At 45.3% G+C, this 13,184-nt stretch overlaps 1 protein-coding gene across 10 annotated transcripts in view; it reads left to right on the top strand.

Moving 5' to 3' along the window:
- The window catches only part of LDB3 (LIM domain binding 3), a 249,056-nt gene that overhangs the window by 128,046 nt on the left and 107,826 nt on the right, over positions 1–13,184 (top strand). For 7 of the 10 annotated variants that reach the window (XM_053309389.1, XM_053309388.1, XM_053309396.1 and 4 more), the window contains one exon: positions 2,380–2,786. The exons of the other annotated variants lie outside the window; for them this stretch is intronic. In XM_053309389.1, the coding sequence (XP_053165364.1) occupies positions 2,380–2,786 (407 nt within the window). The remainder of the gene's footprint in view (positions 1–2,379; positions 2,787–13,184) is intronic. 10 annotated transcript variants of the gene reach the window in all.

Raw genomic sequence — 13,184 nt, 5'->3', positions numbered from 1 at the left:
CTAAAGAAGCTACCCAGTTACAGAGTAGTTTACTTGATGCAACTATTTATAGAAGACACATGAAGACACATGTAGAACTAAGTACCAAGTATTTATTGGTGCCTTTGGATAGGAAAGACTTAACCCTGATCTATAGAACTACATAATGAATAGGTTGGGAGAGAGGGAGATGTTTCCATCTGCTCTCTAAGAGGAAAGGAAGGGATTCTGACTCCCAACAGGAAATACTTGTAGAATCATGTCAGGGGTCATAGAGTAGAGACAGGTAGAACAGTCAGGGAGGCCCTTACTATCTCTACTCCCAATGCCCTTAGTGGCTATTAGGATAGTTGGTGCAAAAGGTCGATGCACTGGAAGTCCATCTCCAACACAGAGACCATGTACTCCTCTCCCTTCAGACTGAAGGATGAAAGCTCACAACTGCAGTGGTCCTACGGAGAGTCCTGTCCCCAAAAGAAAACTGCCTTCTAGATCAGCAAGAGCCCACTATGGCTCTCTTTCTCTTGTGGTCCTTAATTCACTCTGTCAAATGCCGGAAGAGTAGGGAATGAATTAAGGTTCAGTGGACCCTGGCAAATTGCTTGAACTTGCCTGGTGCTGGCCATGAGCAGCTAGAATGGAATTTGAACAGACTTCTGATAGGCAATAGCCAGTTTTTAACCTGTTATATAATGATCATTTGATAATTATCCCATTAAGAGTCCTATTAAACCAAAGTTGCATATCGACATTGAGCAGTTGGTTTTTTGGAAATGTCTGACAACCAAGGTTGCCATCTGGCATATTTAGCTGCTCTGACCAGTAATGCTGTGTTCTGTTCGGTACCTAATACGGAGTTCTGGAAGTCAGTGAGCTATATATTCTGCCCAACTCCATCCACAAGCCTCCAGTTCCCCTTAGGCTCTTCCCCTAACCTGGCATCTCCTGACACACTAGATTCTCAAACAGATCACATTTCCTCCCATACTGAATGGTTACTGTCTCAAGCTGCCATACCTTCTTGACTGTATCTTCTTCCTGTGCAGCTGTGCTTTTTGTGCTTTTCTACAGTGTGAGCAAGTCAGTAGCTTGCTGAGAAAATAAAGTTGCGAGCTAAAAGGTTGCTAGAGCCTTGAGCTTCAATAACTGTTTATGGCATCAGCAGGCCTTTCATATCTCTCCTTCATGCAGGCTTCTTTCTTCTCTAGACTTCTTTTCATAGGTCCCACTGCTCTGTAGGTATCATTCTATCCAACCATCACATTTAAGGTATGCAGCGTTAACTGCAAACATTGGAACAAGGAATGTCTGGTCCTTGTCCCCAAGAAATGTTGTTAGCCTTATTAAAAACCCTTTTAGCTTTCCTTAAAATACTTTGTGTTGGCTCTTGCAAACATTTCAGTCTTTTCCCTTTATTCTGCGTTTTGACTGGATTAGCAGGAAATCCATAATGGAAAGGACATCTGAGAGCAGCCCAATTTCCTGCTGCTTAGCCTAGTGGGGAAAATCCATATACTTGGAGTGACAAGCACAGGATTGCCGACATGGGGTGAAGACTCTTGTGCTGTGGCCCACTTCAGCTTGTTCAAATGCAAGTTATACAAAGAGAGAGTCTGTTAATAGAATCTTCTTGCAGCCTATTTTGCTAACTACATTGCACGGCCTTTATTAGCATGAACTGCAGCCTCTGTTGACAGCAGTCCTTAATGTTAAGTAAGACTAATCATAAATCGTGTGATTGCAAAAATGTTAGCCCTTGCATTTCTAGATAACACAGATATATGTTTGCATATGTTATAGATTTATTTAGCTGTCATCCAAATATCCAGATTTCTTTAAAAGCCTACTATCCTTTTCATAAGAATGAATGGACAACCAAGTCTGATTATAAAAATATGCATATAATAACTAATACTGTCAGCTGTTTGGACAAGAAGCTTTATGCATCTGAGATATTTAAACTCGCAGATTTGGGAAGAGATGTTAATATTTTTGCTTGACTAATGCAAGTCTGTGAAGGATGCTTCTCTGTTTTGTTGCAGATAGATGATACATAGGGTTGCCAACCAGTATCTAACCAGTTTTGACTTGTAGAACTGTGTTTTGTCACATAATCACCACTGGTGTCTAAAAAGCCAGTAAACTATAGATTTTGCCAGGCCCTGCCCTAAACTCACTGTATTCTGCCCTGCCCCTAACTGCCAGATTTTGTCCTGGCTGTACTTCTCCTGGTCCCACCCTGGGGGCTAGCTGTTTGTTGAATGAACAAAGGTTGGCAACCTTACTGAGGTATGTAGAATGCTAGAGCTGCAAACCTTTTCTTTTTGCATGTGTTCTATGATTGTTCTTTCTTTCTTTCCTCCTTTTTTCTTTCTGTGGCCTGCATGTTTGCTTCTACAGGATACTGTTCTGGAAGTCAATGGCAACCGAACAAGCTTCGATCCTCTAACTAGCACAACAGCTGGGTCCATGAGTAGCATTTTAGCAAGCAATGGAGCACATTCAGGCTACCTCAGCAAACAAGAGACCAGCCTTTTACATAGTTCTTCCTTCTTAAAGACTACTACCATTAGATCTTCCATGTCCTCTCAGTCCGTGACTCCTGATCTGTCACCAGCAAAAAGTGACATAGGTTCAAAAACAAGCTCAATGATCACAGATGGCAGTAGCCCTAAACACCAGTTGAGCCCAGCAAGGCAATATAACAACCCCATTGGCCTGTATTCAGCAGACACCCTAAGGGAAATGGCTGAGATGCATAAGTTAAGTCTCAAGCAAAGGGCTTCAGAAGGTGGACTTCCCAGAGGGTATGTAAATGTAACAAACCTGTTTTGTGACAATGCATTCTGAGTAATATCATGAATTGTTAAATTGTGTATGTGGCTAGTTGAAAGTATTCTGGGTAGTAAATACGTTTGTCTTGAATCTATCATTATTAAGACATAAGTACTTGTCTTGCTGGATCAGACCAAGAGTCTGGGTAGACCAGGCCTGCTCAACTTTGGCCCTCCTGCATATGCTGCACGACTCCCACAATCCCTGGCTATTGGCTACTGTGGCTGGGGATTATGGGAGTTGTAGTCCAAAAACAGCTGGGAGTGCCAGAGTTGAGCAGGCCTGATGTAGACCAACAATGGCCAACTAGGTGCTCTTAAGAAGCTCACAAGCAGGGCATGACTCACAAGCAATGGCTAACTAGGTGCTCATAGTGGGACATTACCTACTGTTTGTGCTAAGTACCAGGTAATCAGAGGACACTGCCTTTGGACACTGACCACCATTATTCAATGTTGTTGTGAAAAACAGACTCTGAAAGTCATTTCGCTTGAAATAACCATTGGTCTTTTGAATTATAATGTTGTTTGGCTATCCGCAGCATGTAGATAAATGTGGCCTTGACTATCCTAGTATGTTCCTATTGCACAATGTAAAATAATTGTAGGTGTTCTCTAGGAGACAAATTATAGCTGTGGTTATTGTCTAGAGGTAAACAATATAGAGAAGTTAAAACTTATGCTCCTTGTCCTTCACAGTGAATTTCTTCTTACAATTTTAATGGAGATTGAGGTATAATTAGTAGGATCCTCTAATTTCCAAGTCATTTGTTTCAAGACTGATTTGAGTAGATGAGGTTTGCTCCTGTTCAGTGTTTTCAGACTGTCAGAAACTGCCGGCACTAGAAGTGGGAAACTCTAGACGTATATACTGCTGCCCCTTGTGTTGAGCCACTTGGGACTGCAGATGAAATGTTTTCCAGGGTGTCTTCCAGATCACCCCCTGCAACCGGTTCGCAACTGTCCGCTAAGTGCCCCTCCATATTGCCCGTGTTTCAACATAGCGGTCACTGCACACTGTCAGCAGGGTGCCGTCCATATTTCCGATGCCTTGATTCAAATTTTATTGATGCGTTTCAGCCCTACAATGTGGTCAATGTGTTGCAGGAAAGTAGCTGCATTTTTCCAATTTGGGAGGCTTGTTCCCTAGTTTGTGCACTGCAACGTAGTGTAGTATGGACAGTTCTTTGCCGCTGCCACCCCACCCGCGCTTGCTTCCTCCGGCCCCTTGCCTCAGGATCCCAAGAGTCACCACTGCCTCCCTTTGCCTTCTCACTCTGCTGCCAGTGCTGGTGGCCCCCCACCCCCTTTGAGGGATCAGGTGAGGTGCAGACAGGAGGAGAGGTAGCCGGGGGTTAGGGTGAGGAAAGAGGAGGAGGCAGCAAGGCTCTGTGGAGGGAGCGAGTGGGTGGGTGGGCAGGGACGGATGGAAGGAGGGAGGGGGATAAGCTTGGGGTGGAGGGTGTTCATGTTTAGCCTCTGGAAAGAGCCCCACCTCCTGCCTGCCTGCCTCCCTCTTCCACAATCCACACATTCAGAGAGGGGCCCAGAAGAGCAGTGTCTCTTCTTAGAGGTCTTTTAGATTTTTATTTATTTATTATTTTTAAAAAATTATACGGCCCTTCCAAAAGGCTCAGGGCAGTTTACATTAAAACACCCAGTAAAATCAATTAACACAGAAATGATAAAAGATGGGCTTGTGTGTGTGTGTGCGTGCGCGCACTGAGACTTTTGTTTTCTGGGGCTTGTGGCAAAGAACCACAAGACAGCAGCCTCGTGCTCACCCTCCAAAGCTAGGATGAGCTCCTGGCGGGCTGCTCCCCGCGCTCTCTCTCTCTTCCTCGCTGTCCCCGCCCGGCTTTTGCACGACTGGTCAGCGGCACCTCTTCTTCCACAGTTGCTTCCTTTTGCATTCTGCTTTGGGGCAAGCGCAGATCTGGCCACTTACTTAAGAAGAAGCCCATTGAACTTAATCATTTACTTCTGCACAATCCCATTTGTTTACTGCAAGGCAATGGACTCCCCCCCCCCCCCCCGTTTACTGCAAGGAAGCACTGTGTGAATCACTCACCAGCAAGCTTGCAAACTATTCTCAATACCACGTGATGTGGAGGTCTTATTCCACAGTTCATGGATTTATTAATATCTAAAGTCTATCTCCGTAAATGATTTTTAAAAATTGCTCCAGTTCTTGTGCAAATGCACAATCCCTTTCTGTGTCCTTAATATAAAGGCAACCAAGGGATTGCAGTTTGCACCATGGTGCTCCCGCTGGTGGTGGTTTTGCACAAAAGTGCCCAAAGAAAACAATTTCTAAAAAAAACTTTATCATGACATTCCTGCTTTGCGACTCCATTGGCCCGAAATGGAGCAGGAGAAGGGGAAGTGAATGCGATTCCAGTGGAATATGGACACCCCCTGCCTGGAAAACCCACTGCAGTGGTGGTATTACATGGCATCTGAAATTGCACTTGCATTGTGTCAGTTTGCCCTATCCAAAATATATGTCTGTTAGTGTAGCCAATCTTTCTATTTGCAGTGATGAAAGGGAACAGAAACAGGCAGGCATGGAATTTTGGAAAAATATTTGAGAGTTCTGGAAAAGTAAAGTTCCATTGTATTCTGCAGTAAACAGACCTGATTTGGAATACTGTGTCCAGTTCTGGGCTCTGATTTTAAGGAGGGCATTGATAAACTGTAACAGGCTCAAAGGAAGCCTCAGAGGAACCAACAAAGATTGAAGAGGGGCCTGGAAGCCAAGTCCTATAAGGAATGGTAAAGGAGCTGGGTAAGTTTAGCATGGAGAAGAAAATACTAAGGGGAGGTATGATGGCCCTCTTCAAATATCTGAAGAATTATAACATAGAAGGAGGAGTCTTCGGTTGCTTCTGAGAGCAGGACTAGAATCAATGGGTTGAAATTACAAGGAAGCATCTGCTTCACTTGCTTGATGCTTTATTTAAACAAATAGCCTCGGTATAAACTGGTATTATTTCCTAAATGTGGAAGATCTGCCACTGTCCTCAGAGACACCCTTTGGACCGGACTTCCTGGCGGAAGTGAAATAGAATGATCATTTACATGTCCAGTAAACTGTATATGTGAGTCAATAGAATTAAGCCAATCAAAAAATGAGGGTATGAGACAATCAGATTGAACAATGATAAAAATGTCATCAATGAATCTGCCATAATATAAAAAGGACTTCTTATAAGAATTGTTATTATCATTCAAAATGAAAGTAATTTCTAACTGAGCCATATATCAATTTGCAATACTGGGAGCAACTAGGCTGCCCATCGCAACTCCTTGGATTTGTAAATAATATCTATCTTCAAAGCAAAAATACGTTGTTCTAAAATAATATCTAACAAATCCAATTTAAAATGTGTAGGAGGATCCAACTGAGGCCTAGAATCAAGATATGATGTTATAACCATTCCGGCACCTTGATGATGTTTGAATAGACAAGTGTTCTATAGTATGAATGAATTGCTTCATATATTTAATATAAGATGAACATTCCGATACCATAGATTGTAAAAATGAATCCAAAAACTGGGCTAATGGTGCCAGAATTGAGCCAGTGCATGATATTATTGGTCTACCTGGAGGAAGAAAACCGAGTTTATAGATTTTCGGTAAGATATAAATAACCAGGGTTCTGGAATATTCCTTACACAAAAACTTACTGATGGTCTCAGAAATATAACCTAAAGTAAAACCTCCGGTACCACAATTTTTATGATAATTTGGATGTCCTATTTTGGATAAGATCCAATAAGTTTATAGCAATTTCCATCGTTGCGTTGCCAATACACCTCAGATAAATAAGCTATTCACACACACACAGACAAAACCAGGCTAAGGAAGCCCAGCCCGGTTTTGCCTGCGCATGTGTACCGCCGGGATCGGGCCCTATCCCAGCGGCACTTCAGAGGCAAACCCGCCTCTGCAGCCAGCCTCTAAAATGAGGTTAGGAGAGTGTGCCCTCTCCTAACCCCATTTTGGGGATCATCTGCCAGCTGTGGCTGCTTGCGGGGATCCCGGCCAGCTCCGGGGAGGGGGATCCCCATAATGCACTGCACATTCATGCGGTACGTTATCGGAGCTCCAGGTGGTGGGGCAATGCATCCCGGCACCCCGACCCTTCAAGCTACCGGCAGCAGGCAGTAATCGTCTGGGCAGGCACTCTGCCCACCAAAGAGGGAGCCCCAGGTTGTCTGCAGAAAGGTAAGCTTTTTAAGGTTTCCTTCCCACTAACCCTCTTATTTATTATTTATTTATTTATTGAATTTCTATACCACCTAATACAGAAACCTCTAGGTGGTGTACAGATTAATATAAAATATAAAACATTTAAAATCTATAAAACCGATAAATATCACAATAGATTAAAACATATTAACATTTAAAAATTAGATTTTGGTTAAAAGCCTGGGGAAATAGGTTGCCTCTTGCATTTTCTCACTGCTCGTGAGAAAGGGCTTGACCATATCCAACAAAACAATAGCTCCTCCTTTAGCAGTGGGTTTTATAATGATATTAGAATTATTCTCTAAGGATGATAAGGTTTATTCAGCTAATTTAAGTGGCAAGACTGTCCATGCAAAATGTGGTATGTGCAGGTCAGTGGGAAGTGTCTTATTCATAATTTCTTCTAAAAATACCCCCCACACACACACCAAAATTTCCAGGTGCCCGATAGCATGTTCTGGTGTAACAGTGCATTGCCGCTTATATTGGGGCAGAGACTTAAGGCCTTTAGGTCCGAGCTCCAAAATTAACTAGGTGAACATCTGACTATCCTTATTCTGCTGTCTTCATATCCCATGTAATTTGTTTCCTGTTTTTATTCTTTGTTAGAAATGTAGGTAGGTGAATTGGTTTTAGCTAACAGAAGAACAAGGGGAAATATTTGGGCTGGACTCCTCATGCCTGCAGTCTAGGGTAGTGTTTCCACTGACTGCTATGAATGGCATATTATACAGAAGCATACAATGTAAGCTGGTATTCTTTGAGAGGAAAATAAGAGAGAGAGAATGAGAGGCGAAACCATACTTTGGTATACATGTTGTCTATTGTGCAATCTCTTAAATGATGATCATGTATACCAGCATTTAATACAACTCTCTATGGGTACCCATGCATTCACTTGATGCTTATTGGCAGTAAGCCCATGTCTAGTGCGCATTTTCTCTAAGAGACCATATTGTGACCAAATTGTAGGCTTAATATTTTTATTCCATAAATTTGGAGGCTTTCCTTCAGAAGGGGAGCTATTTTAATTCTGCTCAAATCACAAATGGACTCAGGTGTTTAACACAAGTATTCTTGCAGCAGTTCTGTACAGTACTGAAAATGTAGCATTAAATGTCATTTCAGTCGTAGTCATACCTGAATAAGATAAACTAGCTGGCCCTGTGCAGAACATCTGTATCCTAGTTCTCCATCTCTCACCCCTCCCCGGACAATCTGGCTCCCTGCCCTGCCTTCCCCCCTCCTTAAGCTGCCCCCTGCCATCTGGGATCGCAGTGGAGGTGGCAAAACCTTCCCCTCTCCCCCCAACTCTCTCTTGCTTTTGCCCCCACAACTCTCTTGCTTGCCCCCACGCTCTCTCACCCTCCCCCCACAACTCTCTTGCCCTCCCCTCCACAACTCTCTCACTCTTGCCCCACAACTCTCTCCCCCACAGTTCCTTAGTCTCCCCCCTCCCTTTCCCTTCCTAGGGAAAGCAACATCACAGTGGCCTAGGTTGGCTCCTTCTGCCGGCCTCCATTGCATTTCCCTGCCTAGTCTCCTCGCAATGCGCATGTGCACGTGTGCGAGCTACTTTTGCCTACTTCCGGTCCAAAGAGCAGATGGGGCATCAAGGAGGTACGCTGCCACCCTACCATTCCAATTTTCAAGCGAGTGCCAGTGGGGGGGGAGCGGAGGGAGGGGTAAGTGCACCCTCCTCCGCCCTTAAAGTTGTCCCATCCCCACCTTCGAACCCCTCGAACCACTTTTGTTCAAACCGGTTTGGAGGCCCATAAAAGGACCTCCAAACAGGTTTGTGCACATTCCTAACCCTGTCACCATAGTAATGCATCTAGAACAGAGTATGGGGGCTCTGCAGTGTTTGTAGATCTTTTAAGAGGTCAGGAGTGGTGGGAAAGATTTCTGGTAAGTTCTCTGAGAAAACTACCATGGAAGGGAGTAACCAAGGGAGGGTTCCAGGCCCTCTTGCTGCATGGCATTGGCAACCCCCCCCCACTGAAAACTCTGTAGATAGGACAAGTATTGATAATATACAGATAGAATGCAATGAGTATATAGTACTCATTGAGCCATTTCTCACAAGCAGTGAGAAACAACAGTAGGATTTGAAGGGGTGGAAACCCTGAAGAGCTTACCTCCCTGCAGACGATCCGTTTTCCTCCCTTGGGCAGGTGGTTCACACGTGAGTGTAAAACCAGGCTGGGCTCGCTTAGCCCAGTTTTGTACACATGTGTGAATAGCCTCACTGTGTCTCTAAATACACATTTATTCACCCAAGCTTTTTAACTAGACTTGTGGTTTTAAATAGTTTTAAGGCTTTGATTTATATTATTTATTTATTTATTTATTTGATTTATATACTGCCCTTCCAAAAATGGCTCAGAGTGGTTTACATCAAAACAAAAACAATTAAAATCAATTAACAATTAAAATCAAAACTAAATTAACCAATTAAAATAATTTATACATTAAAATCATTATCATTAAAAATCATTTAAAACTAACATTAAAATTTTAAAACTATAAATCTAATTAAAATCTAATTATGTTGCTGTAAACCTCCCAGAGTTGGACATCTGAGGTGGTGTACAAATATAACAAAATAAATAAATATAGCTTTTTAAATAACAACTCTTACTCTTTCCTCTAATTCAGTATGCAGTATATACAGTAGCAACCCAAGCCGATGTGACACCTGACTCAATACATTGCAATCTTTTGCAGCACACAAAGTCTGACAGGTTTTCCCCACCCCCTCATCAATATATCTGTATGCCCACAACACAGAAAGTTCACTGTGCAGTTTTACCCCACCCTGACCCCAGCAGTCAATGCCTTCCTTCCACCTCTCCCCCATCCTGGTATGTTATGTCATTGTCTGGCTACTCTTCCCTGTCTCCTCTACCCAGCCTGACTAGGCTTATCGGGTCCGGCCTCAGAGCAGGTTAAGGGAGGGGACTGAGCGTCACCCTGCTCTTCCTTTGTCCCAGGCTGCTTGTTCCTTGTGTCTGCCCTCTCCGGGGGCCCCTGACACTCTCCGGGGGCCCCTGACACTCTCCACCAGCCTCCTTCTCATCCCTGGTCTGCTCCTTATATGCCTCCTCACAGGCTATGCATCGTCTGCCCTCAATTACAGGGCCAACGCCCCTCTTTATTACCTATAATTGATTGCCCCTTACAGCTGTTGCCAATGCCACTCCCCCTTCTCCTTCCTCCTGGGCAGACCCCCTCCCTTCGGGAGACATGCTGCTGATGTTATCCTTGCACACCTCCCCTTTGATCTTGTCAGGGCTCAGCTTCTCTTCCACTGGAGCTGAGTCCCTGCCTGTTAGCAGTATTTCTTCCATCTCTCCCCGGCTGCCACCCGTCCCTGTTGCCTTGGGCCCTCTCACCACTCCATCCTCGGAGGTAAGGACAGCCGGCCTCACTAGATAGTCATATCTCCTCTCACTCACTCACTCACTCACACTCCTTCCACCACCCCCATCAAGCAGACTATCGGCTCTTGAGCATTGACTTCCCATATGTGCTATGCTGCTCCCTCTGTGCTGAGTGAAGTTTGAATTCAGATGGACTTGGCTGCTGATTGGTTTGGAGTAATATCTGAGTCACCAGAGTTCAGCAAGCAGAAAAAAAATGACAAGGTAATGATTGGAGGAGACACTCTCTGCCTCCTCACTTTCCATTTCTTAGATTTGTTGTTATTGCTGTGAAGCACCAGCCCCCACCTTTATCTTGCTTTCCACTGCCTCTTCTTCATCCACATGGTCCTCTGCACATCCATGCCTGCTTCAGCCAAGCAATGGATGGATGAAGGAAGGGCCACAAGGAGGAAGAGGCAGTGACAAACAAGACAGGGGTGAGTGTCAAGTGGCAAGCCCGACAGAGTGGAAGGAAAGCATTGAGGAGGGGGCGGGTTGGGGAGTGGAAAGTCCAAACTCCCCACTAGCCAAAAACCAAGATTATCATCATGGTGCAGCTTAAGGTGATGAGGGGTGGGGGGCAGGGTGCATTCTGCCCCCCAAGGCACCACCAGTGGCTATTGCCTCATTTTGCCTCATGCGGGAGCTATCCCTGAGTATATAAACTGATGGTTTCAACCACACCTTTCATCAATCTCATTTCCATTTCTATTTTTCCTCCTCCCAATAACTTCCAGCATTACAATACACTTAGGACAATGCGTAAACAAGGACCTGCAAAGCAAATTGAAAGTGAAATTCTTTGTTTCTGTAAAAGCTACAGAACTCTGATTTACATCTTCTGATTATAACTCAGATATTTTAATAAGCTAAAATACCTGGATTTTTATAAGCTAAATATTTAATAAGCTAAAATATTGGCAATTAAGGGACCATTGCCAATAAAGCGGCTTTTAAAACTCGCACTTTCATGTTTTGTTTTTTAAAAATATTTGCTGGGTGGATTTTTGGACTGCCAAGAGTTAGAAGAGAGGGTTAGGGTTAGGGTCCAACTGGAGTGTCCAGGTGGCAGGTCTCACAGTTAATAGCTAAACAACAATTCAGTATCTACAATTTGCTTCTCCGGGAACACATGGCTTTTAGCTCGCATCTCCTCCAGAATGGAGGTTACGAGTTCACATATCAGCTGGATTTACCCCGAAGTCACAGCAGGGACTAGTTCACACCATTCTGGCTTTCCTCAAATTAATAAGCTGCATATTCTAGCTTAACACAAATTATGTCCGGAGTAAAAAAATCCTCTATTTGCAACAGCTTTTTCTGGGGGCGGGGGACAAGGTTTCTGTTATTCTCCGATGCTTCTCCGTGGTGTGTTTAGGGGCCATTCCAGGGCGGAGCCACCACTGGGCCAATGGGTTCAAAGAACTCAGGCCGCCGACCAGTCAAGAGCCACGTCTCGCGGCCCTGACATGCTCCCCGCATCTGATGTCAGACACGGGGAAGCTAGTTTAGCTCCCAAGTAGGGGCCGCGCAGCCCCTTTGGGAGCTAAACAAAGGCTGGCGCTGTGTTTGCAGCGCCAGCCCGGAGCGTCTCTTCCCTGCAAAGGTAGGGAAGATCTGCTCCTGGCTGCATGCTGCGAATGCAGCGCCAGCCTAAGTAGCTCCTGAAGGGGCCGCGCGGACCCTTCAGGAGTTAAAAGGCTGGCGCTGCTTTCTCTGCGCAGCCCTGGAGTGACTCTTCCCTGAAAAAGGCAGGGAAGAGCCACTCCTGGACTGTGTGAAAGCAGTGCCAGCTTTAACTTAACTGCCAAAGGGGCCACGCAGCCCCTTCGGGAGTTAAAGGGCTGGCACTGCTCTCGCAGCACAGCCCAGGAGCAGCTCTTCCCTGCAGGGAAGAGCCACTCCTGGGTTGCGCTGCAGAAGCAGCACCAGCCTTCGTCTAACTGCCGAAGGGGCCACACAGCCCCTTCAACAGTTAAAGGGCAACTCTCCCGTCCTGGGCTGAACGGTGCCTCAAGGCTCCGTTCAGCCAGACCACGCCCCCACGTCTGATGTCAGACGCAGGGGCGGGGTCACCACCGCGGCCGCACACAGGCCTCTGGCGGTCCCTCTCTGCCATTGGGCCATTCCCAATAAATCGGCTTTTAAAACTCGCACTTTCATCTTTTGTTTTTTAAAATATTTGCTGAGTGGACCGCCAAGAGTCAGCAGAGAGGGTTAGGGTCCAACTGGAGCACACAGGAGGCAGGGCTTCTGTCTTATTTTTCCCCCTTTCCCCCTTTCCACCTCCCCACTTTCCCTTTTTTCTTTTCCCCCTTCCCCCCCCCCTTTTCTTTCCCTCTTTCTTATGCATGCCCCAAATGGTGATGAGATTGATGTTGGGAAATGGGAATCCCAAATAATAACGCCCCCCCGCCCTACACACACACACTTTGCCTGGTCCAAATTTCTTCCCTCCTGCACAGGTTTTTTGAAGTCAAACACAAACAACAAAAGGCAAGGAGCCCCAATTGCCCTAGACCTTTCTTTGCTCGCCCCATCCCTCTGGTGGCCCCTCTCTCATCTGCACAAGGACGGCTGGAGTCCTTCCTAACTACAAAGTGGCGAGATGCTGCCAAATGGCCACACTGCTGCCAGCTGAGTAAGGCCAAAAGAAGCAGGCGGGCAGGCAGGGAGACAGATCCCAAAG

The sequence above is a fragment of the Hemicordylus capensis genome, chromosome 3, assembly GCF_027244095.1.
Source record: "Hemicordylus capensis ecotype Gifberg chromosome 3, rHemCap1.1.pri, whole genome shotgun sequence".
NCBI classification, from domain to species: domain Eukaryota; kingdom Metazoa; phylum Chordata; class Lepidosauria; order Squamata; family Cordylidae; genus Hemicordylus; species Hemicordylus capensis.
This window is presented reverse-complemented; position numbering and strand designations above follow the sequence as displayed.